General features: G+C 43.1%; 1 protein-coding gene across 3 annotated transcripts in view; it reads left to right on the top strand.

The window, feature by feature from the left end:
* The window catches only part of PRKCA (protein kinase C alpha), a 402,290-nt gene that overhangs the window by 264,732 nt on the left and 118,415 nt on the right, over positions 1–19,143 (top strand). For all 3 annotated transcript variants that reach the window (XM_073235816.1, XM_036997046.2, XM_036997045.2), the window contains 2 exons: positions 11,320–11,431; positions 14,515–14,643. In XM_073235816.1, the coding sequence (XP_073091917.1) occupies positions 11,320–11,431; positions 14,515–14,643 (241 nt within the window). The remainder of the gene's footprint in view (positions 1–11,319; positions 11,432–14,514; positions 14,644–19,143) is intronic.

Genomic DNA, 19,143 nt, shown 5'->3' with positions numbered 1-19,143 from the left:
CTTTGTCATTCTTTAGGTTGAATTCTGGGAGGCACCACTTTGGGGTGCATTTAAAGTCACAGCTGGAGGAAAGCGCTTTAGTGTTTTACCTCCTATTGTTTAAAAAGAGAGAAAGAAAGGATCCTTGACACTTGTGCATGCTGTAGACCCACCAGCACACAGCCACCAAAGGCAGAGATGCTGGGACAAAAATGAGGAAGGCAGGTGCAGGGTTTGACGTGTAATAGGCAGATGCTAAAGGATGATACAGCAGTTCCTGTGACGGTGCTTTTCGTGAGTGAAGGCCAAGGCGGAAGCATCTTTCACTCAGTGCATCAATGGAAAACAAAGTATTAGGAACTTTACAGATGAAAATACAGATTTTTTAAATTTCTAAGGTGTTCTGCTGCTTTTTGGCTTTAGACCAGCCATCCTTAACTAACAAATGGTTGGAGATTTACTAACCAAAAAAAAAGATTGAACCTTCATTGTTTCTCAGTTCTCAGTTTTAGGAAAATGAGCAAAAGATGGCAATTGAGAGGATGGTAAATCCTTGAGAAGAAAGATTGCAGTTGGGGAGAAGAAACTGTAACTATCATTTTGTGAGGCTCCCCGCAGTCATTGAGCAACTGGGGGAATCCTAACTCAAGGACAAATGCCTGTACCTAACAAATCAAGTAAAAGCCCAGAGCTACGTATCACTGGTTAGCCAAGATAGAAACCTCGTTACTTGCAAGCTTATCCAGAAAGTTCAGGAACCGTCCAGCATAACCAGAGTGACTTAATTAAAAATAGACCCCTGGTTTATAATGGATGGATAGCTTTTAAATTTAATATTTTATGTTCATCCCTTTGGCCCAAAATGTCCACTTCTGACTTTTATCCTGAGGAGCTGATAAGACATGTGCACAGTGTGTGTTCACAGATGCTCATGGTAGTGTCGTTTATAATAGTGACTAGGAAATGTCCAGGAATTGGGGATCTGCTAAGTCAATTATAGTGCATCTATATGATGAAATATCATTCTGTAAAATGTGATACTACTTTATATTTAAATGACGTGCAACGATGTTTAGGATGAGCTGTTTAAACAAACAAAACTAGAGACTCAATCCATTTGGTATGATTCCTATGAAAATACACACTCTCATATAATACCAAAATAGGTAGGTAGATATAAACTTCCCTTTCTACTTGACTATATTTTATAATTTTCTTATAGGGAATATGATTTGATCTACATAAATGAACATGTGAATAAACAACTGAAAATAGCAAGTGACTAAAATAATAGTTTACCATAAGATGCACATTTTTTAAAAACAAAGTCATAACCAAAAAGATCATTGGACATCAGGAAATCAGTAACTCAACATAGCTTGGAGGGGTTGCTGTTTGGGAAATATTTATTGGGAGTAATTAGCAACCTGGATAAGAAGTCAGAAGTGCCTGAAGGAAAAAAAAATCTGCCCCTTTGGGCCATGCAGTCAGGGAAGAGACCTGCACATACCTTCTGTCTTTTTCTGTTGTGTTTAATCTGTTGAGCAATTACCAGCTGTTGGGGAATCTTCCAACATTAAAGGGGGGCATAAAAATCAGCCTTCTTGCAAATACTGTTATACTTTTTCAAATCCATGGCAAAAATAAGTGTAGCATCTTGGGCATATTATCCACCTACTACCAAATATTAGGCTTCAGAATGTGTCCCACACTGTCTTAGCATGTCAGGGTTCTCACATGAACAGCAACGCAATTCTGTCTTTACTAAATTAAGCAAAGATGATGGGATCTTGGTGACTCTTAAATAAATATGTTTGCATTTATCTCTGATGTGTTCTCAGATAGTCATATAAACTTGGCCATGAATTTTTTTTTCTTTTTTTTTTAGGGGATAAATAACTTTGTTCCAAGCTGACAGGGGTTCACATAATTAAAATGCTTCTTGTATTCCTGTTTTATTTTCCTTTCAGACTATGGCATTGGAGCTAACCAAATCTTTAATTAGCACAAACATTATTTGGCGCTAAAAAAATGCTATGAAAATTTATCTAATAGAGAACAAGGCAGGCGGTTGCCAGCGGTTAGGGATGGGTGTAGGTATAGCTATGAAGTGGAAGTACAAGGGAGCTTCTCTGTGGTGATGTAACTGTCTTATCATGACTGCAGATGTGATAAAATTTCATAGCACTCTCTGCATGGACATACAACAAGGGCACATAAAAACTGGTGAAATCCATATGATTGCCTTCTGCCAGTGTCCATTTCTGGACTTTGATCACATACTGTGGTTTTGTAGATGTTATAATGGGATGAAGCTGGGTGAAGGATACATGGGAACTCTGCACTATCTTTATAACTTGTAAGTCAAAAACTATTTAAAAAATAAAACATTATAGCAGGAAAAATAACATTTTTTTTAAATGTGAGATATTCCTGGAAAGGTTACCATTTGCAAGGTTATCATAATAACTGGGTAATGTAATCAACATGCTTAACTGAATGGGCCAAGAGGCATAGTATTTGAATGATTTTTTCTTAGAGCATCAGTATGACTATAGGAAAGAGAAAAATGATTTATGCTTGACTTCCATGAACTCTTGAGAATATGGTGTAGATACAGAAATAAAGAAAAAATCTTCCACGTCTGTGGAAGATTGTATAATTGCTGCCCACCGTTCCTGCATCACCTGTATGACCATAGATTCCACCCATGGCCAGGTGGCTTGCAGCGCCCCCTGGAGGAAGAGCACCGCCCACCCAGGGGCGGGCCCTATGACGTGGTGATCCGGGCCATGGGGCCTGGGGAGTACACCACTTGGCAGGAAGTCTTAACAGACCTTATTGTTCAGTTCTACTTCTTGCTCTTCCTTTCCCTGATAATGTTATGTCCCAAATAGTGGTTGTCCCCTCATCCCTCCGTCCCAGAATGAGCAGACAGGTGGGTGCTTCTACCCTGCAATCCCTGACATATAACATGACAAAGAAATAAATGTTTATTGTGCTAAACCAGTGAGATTTGGGGGACGGGGCGCGGGACTCATTGCTGCTTTGCTGCTAAACTTATGTAATATCTAAAAGGTGGGTGTTTATTTGACATCGCCAGCTTTAAACTATGTTGTTGACCTTAAACCTACAGCTTTCAAAGTTTGAGGTCTAGGCCATTGTGTTGTTTAGTCAAATGGCAGTAGACTTTGAGCTTTCTGTGGGTCTTTGTAGGTTATATTTTTATTCAGAATGTTTACTGCTCCTTCCAGGGAAGGATTATATTTCCAACTTGGCCATGTGTCTTGCTTCAGCCAATGAAATGTGAGCAGAAATGATGGCATCATTTCCAAGTAGGATATTCAAAAGTCATTGAAAAGTTCTGCTATTTCTTTTTATCCTTTTCTATGCACTGGCAATATCCCAGACAGGGGCTACTTTCTCAGCTTAGGTCACAGAGTGAAGAGTGAGAAATAAATGTTTGTGTTAAGCCAATGAAATTTAGATGTAATTTGGCAGAATATTTAGTGATTTGTTAATGCAGTATACCTCAGCCTTTCCCAAAAGAGACAGGACCTGAGTACCACCTAGAATCTTCACCACCATGGACGTACCACTGGGCACATGGCAAGTATATGGTAAATTTTTGAGACAAAATGAAGAAATTGATAGCTAACTTGAAATACTGTATTTTTTAATGAATAATAGGCTTTTAGTGTTTGGTTTTCATATTTGCACATTTCAAACATCTTATTTTAATAATCAGAATTTCATACTAAACCATCAAGGATTCTTTTGGAATTTGAGAGCTGTAATTGCTAAGGCATTGCTATATGTCAAGTTTTGTCCTGAGATGATGACAACACATAGCATTTATTACAAGTAGGGAGATGTTGGATATACTCTGTTATAGCTTTTAATTAAGATTTCAGTCTTACTGATGGCTAGTGGTACCAAATATCTGCAAGTAGACACTTTCTCAAACTGCCAGAGAAACTATAGACAATCACTGTTTATTACTAGATATAACATTTGTGCCCGAATTCCTTCAACATGCCTAGGTTCTCTGTCCAATGGCATCTCATAAACCAGTTGAATTATAACCAAGTATATTCAGCTGGGATTCATGGTAATTTGGATTATATAGATAATTTAAGAATGCATTTATTTTTAACTTCAATATTTTCTTACAATGTTGAAAGCCTCCTCTTACTGTCATCTCCAAAGCTGGTCTGTCCCTGCAGTTCCCCAGAAGCAGTTTACTTATATACCTACCTAGAGAAAAGCTGTACTGTTGTTCTCTATCTGGGAGTTATATTTGATCCTGCTTGTTACATAAATGTTATTATATTTTATGGTTCATTCTGTGGCTTGTTCTTTTCATTAGACTGTATGTCTTGGAGGTCTGTCCATGTTGTTACAGAAGATTGAGCCCATTTGATTTAACTGCTAGGTAGTATTCCATAGTATAAATAGATTACGGTTCCTTTAGCCATTGCCTTGCTGGTAGAGATTTACACAGCATTTTTTTTTAAAAGAATTTGTTGCTTCACATGAAATATTACAGCATCTTGTGCAGCTGGGCAAAAGACCCATAAGAATCCTTCTACTGGCAAAGCCTGGTTTGACAAGTTAGTCTAACTGTAAAGGTGAATGTTAGTCATCAGAATAAATTGGAGTTACATTAAGATAAAAAGTTAACTGTAATCAGAAATGGAAGTCCTTAGTTTTTTCTTAGAATAGGCAACATTCAACAAGACCATTGCAATGAAAGGCCAGGTGCCCTCCCTAAACCCCAGTGAAGAGCCGACAAGACTAATTCCACAGCTTGAAAAGGGGTGTTGCACTTTGCTCAGTACATGATATCCAATGTAATAATTATGATATCCAGGTTACATGAACTCATCCTGATCCTGTCACCTGGTTCTGATAGTACTGTCATGTCAACAAACAAACAAAAAAAATCAAGTCAAAAATTTTTAAATTGGAAAAAAAACTGCTTCCCAAGAAATTTGAGATCACAGAAATGATGCCAGATTTGCCCTGGAGCAACATTGCTGGTATTGCTTGTATAGTCAGCATGTGGGTGACATTTAGGTCCAGGCTCCGCTTACAAGTATGATTCATGAGAACACATCAGATGGGGAGAGCGGGGAATTTTCCTTGGTATTTAGAAGGAGCAGCTTGAAGGAGCCACCCTGCTCCGGGTGATTGAGAAAGTCACCCTGCAGGGCTTCACTCAGTTACAAACACCCTTTTCCAAAAACTCTTCAAGTCTGAACTCCGGCCCTCAGTAACAGCTGTTTCGATCCTCTAGGAGAAACCCATGGGGCATTCAGAGGCACACAGAAATGGGTGGAAAATTCAAGGAGGATGAGCTCCAGCCAAGAGCCTGGCATTATTTTATTTATCAAGTTACAAGGGCATTTGAAACTATGTCTATTCAAATATAAACATCCTCCTTAAAAAGCATCAACTGCCTGCTCCCGGTACTGGGCGCTTCATTGCCTCTCCACGTTTCCCATTACACATTGCTAGCATGGTCTCCATCTTGAAGACTGCAATTTAAAACTTACTGGAAAACACGTCTGGGTGATTATAGATAATACAACAAAAAGGCATATGGGAAGTTTAAGGCATTAAAATGTTGTGCAGTGTAGATCCAGGGGGTGATCTTTACACACAATGACAGTGATGGTCGGGATGATGATGATATTTTGAAAAATCCCAGTAGAAATGTTGGAGAAATATTTCTGAGGAAGGCTAATTAGGTCGCTATATTATAAAACTAAGACATGAGAATCAGACTAGCATATGCTTTCCACAGAACTTGAAGTTTTCATTTGTTATTTTTTTCCTGAGAGGTCTAGGTTGAGATTTGTAGATTAGACTTCATTTGTGTCCAGGGAACTCGGTTTAGTCAAAACCTGTTTCTCCCCCAACTGTGATGACGGAAGCTTCTGAGCTGAATGTTTCTCCTTCCTTTATAATATAATGTCAGGCTTGTGACATGTGACAGCAGGTTTCATACTCCACTTAATGAGAGGCTGCCAGTGCCTAGAGAAATAAAAAGTAAGATTTATATGTACTGCACTTAAACGGGAAAATGTGACTCACTTAGCAATAGTGAAGACTCAGTATATACCAGCCATGGTTTTTGCGATGCTATGTGAAGCCAAACTTACCATAACTACTAGGTGGATAACTTTATCTAGAACCTTCATGTGAATAGTGGTAAAAACACACTTTGTTGAAGGTTTAGTGGTTCCTTTCACACACAGTTATTGAATGTTCACCATGTGTGAAACAAAAAGTTTTAGAGGAGGCTTAGAGTCCTGTGTCCAGGTGGCTTTGCGGTCCCGGGGACCTGTTCCATTTCTTTTCCTTTTTCGCTTTGGTTTCCAGGAGGCGTGGAGTTAACATGAATACCTAAACCCTAATTCCCAGCCTTGGTTCTGGTCCAGCTGCAAAGTCAGCATTGTGCCTCAGGAACTCATACAGGCTTCACTATCTGACCTCTGGGTGTGTGTGACATGGACAATGAAAACGTGAAAGAGGAGGGAGATAGAACATTAACTCGCAAGAGGCGTATAAAAGAACAAGCCTGCTCAGGAAGGTCAGAGGAAAGGAAAACGGTAAAGGTGCTGGTGGCCCCCTGGGAGGCCGAAGCAGCTTTGTACCTTTTTAGGTGTTTTCAGGTGTTTCAGCAGGTGGGGTCTTGGCGTAAGCTGGTTTGCGCCAGTGGAAGGAACAGCCAGAGCAAAATGAGAGAAGCCTGGGTGCCCACAGGGGGCCCCCAAGTGAAGGGCGGGGTGTCAGGGCATACAGATGAAGGCAAGAATCCTGAGGCCTCATCAGTGCTGCCTCTCACAACCTCAGGACAAGTGGCACCTGGACTCAAGAACACCTGGGACTGAGACTCAGCTCCTCTTTGCCTCTCTGGCCACTCAGTGCCCCCTAGGGACACCACAGCAGACTTGGTGTGATTCACTGGCAACCGTCCCGAAACGTGCTCTGGAGCCAGTGGGGGGCAGTTTGTGCCTTGCTGTCCTTTTCTTCCCATCTCGGCTACAAGCATCCCCAGGAAGCCTGTGACTTACCCACCTTTCCGTGCCCGTGACCCCTGGCTGGCACTGTACTTTGGGGGAGACCTCAGTCAAACTGTGCCTTCAAATGATTTTGTTTTGAAAAAAAACTGGTCAAGAAGTTTTGGAAACAGCATATGTTTACTTAGAGAAAAAGCGTTTGGATTCTACTTTTCAGATAAATCTTTAGACTCTTCTTCCCATAACCCCGTCACGTGAGACCCAGGGGGTTATATATTTGATCAACAAGCAATGGATGATCCTTTGGTGGTGGCCTGCTTGAATTAGGTTTATTTGCCCAGCAAATATGATTGTATTCCCTATCAGTATGCAGTGTGTAATTCATAAGCTGTCCTACAGAAATGCGTGCGTTGGAATTACGCATACAAGATCTGGTGAACCCCTCAAGGCTGCAATGTAGTTAGTGGTATTGTAGCACCATCAGGGGGCTGGTTTTGCTGAAGGATGTGGTTGTGTGAGTTGTATCACTGGGGAAAGCTGAATCAGGAGCATAGGGGAATGTTTGTACTTTTGTGCAAATTCTTGAGCCTTAAATTATTTCAAAATAAAAATAAGTCTTCTTTTTAAAAGCAAGACAAACTCAAAGCGTCATCTAGTCCAGTTGTTGTCACTTTTAACGGTGGCCTCCGTTCCCCTCTCCCTACCCCCTAGGGCTCCTTGAAATACCTCTTGGAAAGTGCTGACCCAGCCCAACACCTTCTGGTTCCAAATGAGGAAATCAGGACCCAAGGAAGTAAAGTGCACCGCTAGTTCGTGGCTACAGAGAGCCTGGGGTTCTTTGGTACAGTTGGTCCCTGCTAGCCCCCCTGCGTGCATCACAGCTCTTTAGCTTACCCAGGTTTCTTTTGTCAGCCAAGGTGAGGTTAATTAGGCTGGGAAAGAGTTCCATGCCCCTGCTTCAGTGGTGTGGGAGACGAACTCCGCCCCCGCGGTTGGGTTCATAACCTGGGTGGGGCGTCTGCTCGGCAGCCCGTCTCAGGCGGAGGGAGGGCTGAGGGGCGAGTCCCCTGCCCTCTTGCCAACTTGGCCTCTGCTCCAGCCACCTGTGAGGACTCTGGTCCAGTAGCTTTCCTCTGCCTTCCCATTCAGGCGCAGTCACTGCAGCACTGGGAAACCTTGGAGTCTGCCTCCAAGGACCGTAGGATGGCAATAATCTCTTGTAGCCTGTCAAGGGATTTTCAGGTTGCAAAGCCCATTCTTGAATGTTTCCTAAATTAAGCCTCACCCCCAGACTATGACATAAGCAGACTGGTTTTATTTCTGTTTTGTAAATAAGCAACATGACTGAGTTTGTACCAAGGCTGGGGTCAGAGCACAGGTCTCCAGAATGCTGGCAAATGCTCTTTTTCTAGGAGATGTTGGTTATTGTAAAGCACGTGCACATACTTGATCAACAAGCAGGTATTGTCATTGTCATCATTATTATAGCGTGATCCTTGGCCACTTAGGATTTTGGAGTGGGAGGACTCTAAGACTCGGTCATTCTCCACACTCAGGATGGAGGTGGCGGTGATAGCTTTCCCTTCTCCTACACCTCCAGAGGGTTAGAGCCTGAAGATGCCACGTGGGCCTTAGATGAGTGAGACTCCGATTTGCCTCAAGAGTGAAGCAGGTAGCCTCTATGCCATGTCAGTAGAGAGCAATGTGGAAATCACCTGGCAGGACAGCCGCCTGGAGCGGCCTGGCACACCCCAGCTCTGGAGGGCTGTGCGTGAACTGCCATGCTTTATTTCATGCCAGTTGTTGAGGCCTTGCTTCTGCGGGAACACTGGCTGCTTCCTTTCCCGTTGCAGCTTCTTTGACCTCCACTTGGTAGGACACCATCTTTACTGTCAATGTGGGGAATTTTCATTGGTACTGACACTGGCCTCTTCCCACAACATTCTGCCTAACATCCTGGGATATTGGAAAAATTGGTGGGCTCCTTTCATGGTGGAAGGCTAAGCCCATATCCAACCATATACACAGCTACTGCTTGCTAGGAAAAATAATCTCCCAGAGAAGACATTGATTTTGCATACCCTAAGAAACATTTAGAAATTAACTAGTGACCCGCCTCAGTATGTGAATCATCTAACGGGTGTGCACCTAGCACCTATCAGGCACTTGCTGGTTATTGTAGAATAACCGGAAGCAGTGGCTCTCAGTCCTCAGTGTGCCTGCAAACACTGGGATCACCTGTCAGGCTTGTCAAAATACCAGGAGGCTTTGTCTGCAAAGTTTCTGATTCATTTGGTCTGGGGAGGGGCTACATGACTTCTAACAAGTTCAGTTGATGCTGGTGCTCTATGGGGACCATACTTTGAAAACCTAAAGCAGAGATTGGTAAACGTCTTCTGCAAGGGTCAGAGAATAAATATTTTAGGCTTTGTGGGCCATGCAGGCTATGTCACAGCTCCTCATCTCTGCCCTTGTAGCCAGAACATGTTAAGTGAATGAGTATGGCTGTGTTCCAGTATAACTTTACTTACAAAACTGGGTGGTGGACTTGTTTTTAAAAAACTGTTATAAATATGAAAACTTTTTTAAATCTTAAGATCCACCCCCTCATGCTGGAATGATTTCTGAAAGTTCTTGGATGGGAATCAGGGTTAAAGATGTAGACATTGGTCAATTCCCATTTCTGATCTTTACTGGCCATGTGACTTTGAAGGTCATTACCATCTTGTAAAATGAAGATAATAATCATACAGTGAAAAATCGAGCAAATAATTGTCAAGTCTGCAGGGTGCCTACATGAGTGTTTGGTTTAATATTCTTCATACTATTCTACATGATTGAAATATTTCAGGATTTCTAAATGTGTCTTTAAAAAGTAATCATCATTCATTGGTACACGTGGCTTAGATTTTAGGTTCCACCGTCTACCAGAAGGTGAATTATCTTGTAAAATCAAAACCACCTTTGGAAGTCCCACAAACCAGAAAACCAAAAGCCAAGACCATCTTTCTTAGTGTATCTTAGCATTTGAGGAACACTAGACTAAAGGGTAGGTCAGGCTTATCATGTCCACAGTGCGGCTCTGGGTCCCTCACCCTTCCCCCCAACCCTGCTCATCTGTCATCTTCTGAATTCACTTAGGGGCAGTGCTGTCTTTACAGCTGCTCGGCCCACAAGGAAGGATTCAGGAGCAGGAATTTAATGAGGATGTGTTCTGAAACGGACATGTAGAGTATGAAATTGTTTTCTAGTTCAGTTAGGACATAAAGATCTTTCTGCTCAGCCCTCTGCTTTTGCATATTAATAAGCAGGCCCGGGAAGCAGAGCAGCTTATCTGTTTTACATGGATTTACCTATCAAACCATTTTACTAACATTAACTTGTTTCGTCCTCACCACCACAGAGGAGAGGTGCTGTTGATTTCCCAGTTTACAGAGGAGGCAAAAAGGATAAGTCATTTGTCTAAGGTCACACGTCTGGGAAGTGGCAGACCTAGGATTTGAAGTCCAGGCAGTCTGACTGCAGAGTCCATGCTCTTTAGTTGCCCTGGCATGCCATTTGTAATTTCTCTTCCTTGCTGATAATCTGTCTGTGAAATGAGGAACAAAAAGGCTGCTGGAGACGCTCCTGTCTTGTGCCTGCAGTGGTCTGTCTGCGTGTCATGCCAGCGAAGGTAACGCGGCTGCAGCAGGGGCCTGGGACAGTGTACTCTCCGTGCATTTCCAGTTTCCATCTGCTTGTGCTGGAGTTTCCCTGTGTAAGCGCATACAATGCTTTGTAAATTGGGCAGAAACAGGAAGATGGCTCTGTTGGTTTGGGTGCATATCTGGCCTTACTGTTGTATTTCTGGAAATCTACCCAAAAGGAAATCACCCAAACTCCTGAGTGGACCCCAGGCGGCCAGTTAGCTCGGCTTCACAGATATGCGCTGGTTTTTGTGTCTACTCTGTGCTGCAGCCTCTGCTGGGTGCTGTGGGTGCAGGTACTACAGTGTCGAAAGCCCTGTGCTTGCCCTCAAGTGCTTTAGTGGCCAGGGTTCCCGAGGTGTAGATAGCCTCGGTGGAAGCCCTGGTGTGTGCAGACTACACCCCATAAACAGAGGACTCCTCACACGGCCCAGAATGGACAGCCTGTTAAAACATGATGTGGCAAAGTCGCCATCACCCATTGCGTGACCCCAGAGAATGGTACACAGTCTAGTGCCATCGGACCTTGACATGAGGATGGGGAGTGGTGGGCTCTGAGCTTGGCTCAGTCCAGAAACATGGTCCTTTCATGACCAGAATGAACAAAGTGTGTCTTCTCCCCACAGGACCCCAGGAGCAAGCACAAGTTTAAAATCCACACTTATGGAAGCCCCACCTTCTGTGACCACTGTGGGTCATTGTTGTATGGCCTTATCCATCAAGGGATGAAATGTGACAGTAAGTAAGCTTTCTTTTCCAGTAGCTGGCGAGGCTGTGCGACTTAGCCCAGGGTTTACAGAGCACTTCAAGGTTCAGTAATTTTTCAACACCAGCTCATCAAGAAAGAGAATTCGTTCAGACCAAAAAAGCGTAGGATCTCTCCACTGTCAACGTTCTGGAGTATTAAAGTGCTTAGTTGCCTAATTATGAGCTTAAGAAAATAGTCCAGTGTATAAATGAAGTTGGTGCTGTCACGGTTTCCCCATGGTGGGAATCTTTAGTTACTGTAAAATGCGGACTAGTCAAACCCCAAAGCAAATGCCATGTGTTGAAGACTCCCCACCTCCGGATTCCACATTTGGTTAGGCTACAAAATAAGCTAAGCAACCATCGTCATTATCTTCCGGTGTCTCTAATTAGTGGGTGGACCGTGGAAAAATCCACTTGGTTCTCCTTAAAACTGAAACCACAGTGAAAAGAAAAATGCGGTGTACTTAAGTTCACTTGCCCTGCATGTTCACGGGCAGGTCAAATTTCTCTCCGTCCCTTGAAGAGGTGCAATCACTGGAGACCCCTGACAAGAAAGACGCCGGCCCTCTGCCCTCCTCCGTTTTGTTCTGTGTGTATCTCCATCAAATACCAGGCGGAAAGAAAAACAACTGGGGCAACTCGGCTTTGCTAATTCTTGTGTCATGAGATTCCTCGGGCTATTTATTTATTTAAATAGGAGTTCGTGCTCTCAGGACATGAAAAGATTATTATGGAGTCTGTTTTTCTAGTAGATAGGGAAGGATTATGGAAATAGGAGTCTATTGTCATTCATCAATGACTGTAATTATGGCCAAAAGTTTTACATGTATATCCTACATGGAGAAAAGACAGTATATAAAATGGAAATATATGAGCATTATAAAGTCGATGGATAATTTCTCAGAATACAGGAACTTTTTCTTTGCCTTAGAAACCTGTAGAATTTAATAGCCTAACAAAACCTTTGAGATGACCAGGCCAGTGGCCTTCCATGTTTCAGGAAACCCTAGGAGTCCAAAAACATGCTTTTTAGGGGTTCTGCTAGTACAAATTCTAAGTGCATTTGTAAATATACTTTTAACTATTTTAAAACTTGGAACAAAAATGAATACTTGAATGTGTTGCACATTCAACCTTGGCAACTTGCAGATGACACTGGACACTGTTGCCAGCTTCACTTATTCGGCAGAACTTGCAACCCAGTTTCTACTGGTGCATCCACTTAAGGGACGGGTATGCTGGGACTGTGAAGCATGCCATTAAACCTGCTTTTAATCAGGATTTGGGGGTGCTGTACATCTTTTAAAAATACAGACATAAATGAGTTGTCAAAAATGAACTGAGATATCAGCTAGTATCCCTAACAGGGTTTCAAAATGTTTGAATCAGAAGGCTCTACTGGTTCTCCGTAATTGTCTTTATAGTATATAAGTGGCATAAATTGGGTTTATTAACTAAGTTTATGCTAATGAAATAACACTCATCTGGTTTATCTAGTAGGATTCCACTTAAGGTTTTTTTTGTAAAATGTGTTCCATTACTGAAAAATTTTTGAAAACCGGGGCCTGGACCAGTTTGTTTTGTTTTGTCTTTTTTAAACTCTTTTCCTCAGAGTCCTATGGGGCTGCTGCTTATGTTCCTTCCTCAAAGGAGGAAGAAAATAAGATGAGTGCCAAGACCCGTCTCTTGCCTTCTGCAGGAAGAATCCTCCTGTGCTCTTCCACATTTTAGGCTATGATACTATGTACAATTCTCCTTAGTGGGGGGGAAACAGTTAGCAACCACTTGTCAAGGCCTCTGAGTTTGCAGAGTAGGAAATGGAATCAGAGTAAGTGAGCTTCCCAAGATAGAAAAGCCACTTGATGGTATAACCAAGACAATAATTCAAGCCAGGGTCCTTCCACCTCCCACATCTTGCTGTCACCCATATCCTTCCCAGATGCTCTGGCACCCAGGCACTTAAAGATGCGATTTGGCTAACACAAGTATTTCAACGGCACAACTTTTCAAGAGCCTTCCTATTGGCTGAATCAATTACATGGTTTTGAACAGTTAAGTTTTGGAACTAGACTCCTCAGCAGAATTCACATTTGTGAATCCACTAACTGTTCTTTCCTCATTATGTCCACTCTCCTGCTTACATCATAGCCAAATACACATTATTCATGACGCTTTTTGAAACCTACTTCACCATGTTAAAATTAAACACTCAAAGAAACAGGATGAAGGCTCCACGTCAAAGTTACAGAGAGCCTTGCAGCAGCGCCCCAGCCCTCCATCTGGAAGCCTGACAGTGCGAGGACGAGGGAGCGGGCACACCTACACAGGCTTACGTTTGTATTCAGCACAGGATTCTTTTCAGGGTTTCTTTGGTTCACTGCAATAAGAATGATCTTTTTTTGTCCTCCCCCGTGTCACCCACATAATGTCATCTGGTAAGGGATGGCTGATCGTGGCAGGCGTGTATTTGTTTTACTTGGAATAATATTTAAATATTTGAAGACAGGTTTAAAATATCAAACACAAGTTCTTTTAAAAAAAAAAAAGCAATAAAGGCAATGTTCCTAAGCCTTTTTAAAAATAGAGAGTTAACTGAGGAAAGGAAATTTTTATGAATTTCCTGTACTTGACCCACAGATTCTCACTCTTGCTGTGTGGTGAGCTCAGGAAGGCTTAAGCAGTTCTTTGGCAAAAAATATCCTCTGTTTTAAAATTTGCACATTGTCTGCCTCTGTGTATACAAAATATTAGTTAGCTTACACTTTGTATGCATTTACCTATGTGAATTTTGTATGCTGCTAAATATTTGAAGAATTCACAGAAGACCAGGCAGGGGCAGTTGCTTCTGTTAAGACTAGACAAATACGGGTATTTTAAGGCTTTTTTGAGTCACACGAAGCCTGTGCTATAAGGGACATCTGCTTACAGTTCTTCATGTCACCAAAAACATTATAGCAAAGTATCAAGTTAGAGGGCAGCTCATTTTCACTTCTGCTTGTAACCAAAACACTGAGGAAGTGATGTTTTGAGACCATATGTCCAGCCTTACCCTTTGCTCTCTTGATTCACAGCCTGTGATATGAATGTGCACAAGCAGTGTGTGATCAACGTGCCCAGCCTCTGTGGGATGGACCACACGGAGAAGAGGGGGCGGATCTACCTGAAGGCCCAGGTGGCCGATGAAAAGCTCCATGTCACAGGTAAGGCGTGCTTGCGGAGGTGTTGGGCATGCAGCGTCTTGGCAGGAACTCGGATGAAGCTCAGGTGGACTCCAAGGGAGGGCTGGGCAGGCCCCAAGCCACAGGTTCGCATTAACACATCTCCCAGGATACTTTCCTCTGCATGCCGACTTCCCAAATGCTCCGTGTCACACGAAGTCATAAAGGCCAGGTGGATCGGGGTCCTCTGACAGCATGGCCAGTGTATTGCCCTGCAGTGACAGGGGTACAGGGGAGCCAGTTAAGCACGGCGCTGTTGGTGAGAACGGAGCTAGGGCAAGGGGAGGCAGATGGGTGACCCAGATATTTGATGGCATTAGGCCGTGGGGACCTGTTAAGTCCATCACAGTAGACAGCCACTGAGTGTTTATGCTTCCTCTGTGTGAGGCACAGAGGATTTTCACATAGATCAGATTTTCACTGTTAAGATTTTCACATAGATCAATGACTTAGACCTCACAGCTGCCCGATCACTAGCCTCATTTTCCAAGTGTAGAAGCTGAGGCACAGAGGGATCGGAAACTTGCAATGTCACAAGGTAAGCGAGGTGCCAGGATTAGAACCAAGACATCTGGACTCCAGACCCTAGGCTTCCATCGGTCACCCGCACACATCTCCTGCAGACAGCGCAGCCACAGAACGGGAATTCCCTCTCCGTGGGCAGGACATGCCCTTGGTGGGGCTATCTGCAGGGGGGCTCTGCCATAGTGTGGCTTTCCCTTTGGTTTTCCCATCAAACACATCAGGTTATCCTGGAGTCTCATTGGTCCAGGACCCATCCTGTGTCCTCAGATACTTGGCGTGCCTGTGCTGTGACCCACTCTGTGTTGATTTATGTGCCAACCCTGCCTCCTTGCTCTTGGGTCTCCGTCATGTGCTGCCACGTACTCTCTTGTCTTTGACAAGGGCATTGGTTTTCATTTGAACAGCCGAGGTATCATGTTTCTATTTGTTAAGCTGTCATAAAAATAGAAAGACTGACTGTCATGATTTCTGTCTATAAGTGATGGAAGTTACTATAGAAAAGACTGAAAGGGTCAGTTTAAGGAAAAACAGGGGTAGGAGTTGTTCCAGAGAAAGCTCACTTTTTAGTATATCCTCACATTTTTTTCTTTGAGAAATAAGCAAATTGTGTACCCAGTGCAGTGCTCTCAGGTAAGAATTTAGGGGAAAACAAAAGAGACTTTGAGGTATTGCTAGGAGAGGGTCAGCACATTTGCCTCTGGATAATCTTATGAAAATAGCCAAATACAGCTAAAGGTCAAGATCAAATTGTGAGTGGAATCCCGGTCATTGACACAGAATCCCTTTGGCCTTCTTGTGTCTTAGGGAAGTTCCTTTATTTACTCAGAACCATCCCTCTTGCCCCCTGCAGGCAGGGCGGTAGCTCTCCCTCCCTTGCTCTTTAATTGCACTGATACTGTTGACAGAGCCTGCTCTCTTCTCTGGGCTGACCTCCAGGGCCTGTCCTCTGCCCTCCAGGGCCTCTCTGCCCAGAATGTCTGCCCCATCACTGCCTCACACTTATTTCTGACTCTTACCCGCTGAGGCTCCTGTCTTGTCAAAGTCATGTACTGGGGGTGAGGAGTATGCTGGTTAGGAGAAAATTATGATAAAACGTTGTTGCAGTAGGTGATAAGGGATTGAGAAGCTAGAATGGAATGCCAATTGGCGCACTATTCTGCGCTTTTCCTTAGCTTTATAAAGCTACCGCTGTTGGCAATATAAGTTACAAGTGAATAGTCAGAGCTTAACCTGAGGTTCACGGCTCGCTGTAAGGCAGAAATGCCTGGGTAGAGTTAAATGTTCAGCTCTCATTCATTTTGCTTCCGAATTCAGCAAAGCACAGAGTGCATGCTGGACCTACCCCGTGCCCTCTCCTCCAATGACAGCAGCAACCATATGGTGCTGCCTGAGATTTCTAGGTTCTTGCATGAGCCTCAAGAGGCTGGCATACAGAAATTGTACAGAGGGGCACAGATGCCCTGGCTGGGGTGGCACATGGGACACAGAGAAAGGAGGTCAGGCTCATATGCTAATTGCCCCAGCATTGCCAAGAGCTGAACGTGACTTAACAATTGTAGAATCAGCTTAGGGGTCAACACCCTTCACTGAGTTAGACCTAGACTTTTCACACACGAAAGTTACACTGCCAACCAGTATAACTTACAGCAACAATCTAGGTCAAGTCTCTTGAGAATTAGTCTGGAATATTTTGCGTATAGATAGCTCTGCTCTAGGAATATGAATTCAGCCAGTTTAATAATCAAAGCAATAGCCATTGATGCTTATGAATGCTTCTAAGCACTTCACATAGATAACTAACTCTTTTAAACTTATGTGGAAGTTTACTTAATTATCCCTACGTTACAGATGAAGAAGCTAAGGCACCAAGAAGTTAAATGACTGGCCCAAAGTCACGCAGATGGCAAATTTAATGGTTAAACATAATTGATAGACATAAAGATAAGATATTTTAATGCTAGTAGCACTAATTGGGATCTTGTCTTAGTTTAGGCTGTATGACATATACCATAGACTGGGTGGCTTAAACATGTATTTCTGGTGGCCATTCTCTAGCTGTGTCTTCACTTGGCAAAGACAGGAGGGGGAAACAAGCTCTCTGGTGTCTCTCCTTAGAAGGGCACTAATCCCATCATGAGGGCTCTACCCCATGGCCTGTTTACCTCCCGAAGGCCCCACCTCCAAATACCATCACCCTGAGGGTTAGGGGTTCAACATAGGAATTTGGGGAGGACACAACATTCAATCCATAGCAAATCTGTTTTTAAAAATATTTTTGTAAAGGAAATTCAATCCTAAGTACAGAAAGCTAAACTCAAGGAAGTAATTAATAACTAATCATTTCTCTGAAACATTTCATTGAGAGTAACTTTACTGCAGGGAATAAGCAAAGCCCCATTAGAGCTGTACCTGCCAGGGATGGCGAACCCCTCCCCACCCCATTACCTGCCTGGATCTCCTCTTAATCCAATAGTTTAGGCAGGGGTTTGTCTTAACAAATGGTTTAAGTAACAGTAGCTTCCATTTGTCAAGTGCTCACTATGTTCAGTTCATAGGATTGGCCCTCTCTTTGCGCTGAGAGCTTTGTATTCATCGTTTCATTGACTCCTGAAACAATGCCACAGAGTGCTGTTGTCACCGTCATTTTTGAGATGAGCAAATGAGCTGAGAGAAAGAACAAGATGGTTCCAAGTTTTAAGGTAGAAAGTGACAGACCTGGAGCTGGACTCAGGGTCTGCCTCCCACACCCTTGCTTTTAGCCCTCAGGCTGTGAACTTCCCAGTTCTCTCATCTTAACCCAAGAGTCTACTTTTGAATACATAGCAAACCATAAATATTTGCTAAGCCCATATTCAGCATTCCACAGACTCTCTGGGGTCACAGAAGGTCCAAATGTGGACCAGAGGAGAAAAAAGAAACGTGAAGTTGTTAAGAACAGTCCACGTACATGTATAATTAGGTGCTCAGTTATGTGAGTGCTAAATAAGTATACCTTTGGGAGGGAAAGACCACATGGTGGAGAAGGTAACCAAGGGCGGTAACTACTTGAAAAGCAGAAGGAGGAGACCTCCAGGAAAGGGCTTAAAGGACGTGGAGGAATTAGCCAGGCTCTAATGAGAATGCAGATATAAACGATAAGCCATAATGAGGAGAGCTTATGGTCCAAATGCAAGTGGTTTCTTGGAAAGTGCATTTAAATCCCAAGCTGTTGTGTTAATCATTCAATTAGCTCATCCCCATTTTACCTGTGCAAAATTGCTCAATTGAAAAGAATTCCTGAAGTAAAATAGAAACTCCCAAAGGATTCCTGCTTTGGGACAGAAATCACCCCTTTGAAATCGAGATGGGTTTCCTTTCCAGATCGGTGTGGGGATTTATGGGAAAGGCCTCTGCTTCCGTAGTGTATTTTTATGTTTTGCCTTTGGGCAGTGGCGCTGATGTTATCTCAACCGTATCTTTTTGCTTTTTTTCTTTCAGTATGTGGTTTTAATAGGTTTCCTACATTCTTGTGTGCTTTTTTATTTAGTTTGGAGGAATGGTAAAAAAAAAAAAAAAATTCTCTCATGGGAACACATTTTCAATTTAATGCTGTAAGTAAGTGGAAAAAAATATTGTATGCTTAACAGCTGTTTCAGGAGCACATCTCTCCCATAAATAGATTATTCCACAGAAAAGTCTAATTTTCTCAAATGCTTTGGGTTGCTAATTTGACATGGAGATTTGAAGTTCTGAAGCGTGTTCCGCGGGGGGGGGGGGGGGCTGAGGGGGGGCGGGGGGAGCTTCCCGCAGGGTCTGGGGCTCCTTCCCCGCCTGCCTTCCGGGGCTTTTAGAGTAAGATCCTCATGCCTCACCCCTGGTAGCGAGACTCGCCATCAGGCTGTTGTGATTAAAGCAGTAACATTCCCTCTGTGTGTTCTTCCACCTTATAGGAATATATCTGCTACAGAGTCAAAGCAG

This window comes from Manis javanica, chromosome 4 (assembly GCF_040802235.1).
Source record: "Manis javanica isolate MJ-LG chromosome 4, MJ_LKY, whole genome shotgun sequence".
NCBI lineage: Eukaryota > Metazoa > Chordata > Mammalia > Pholidota > Manidae > Manis > Manis javanica.
Note: the sequence above shows the minus strand (reverse complement) of the source record. Positions and strands in the feature narration are given on the sequence as shown.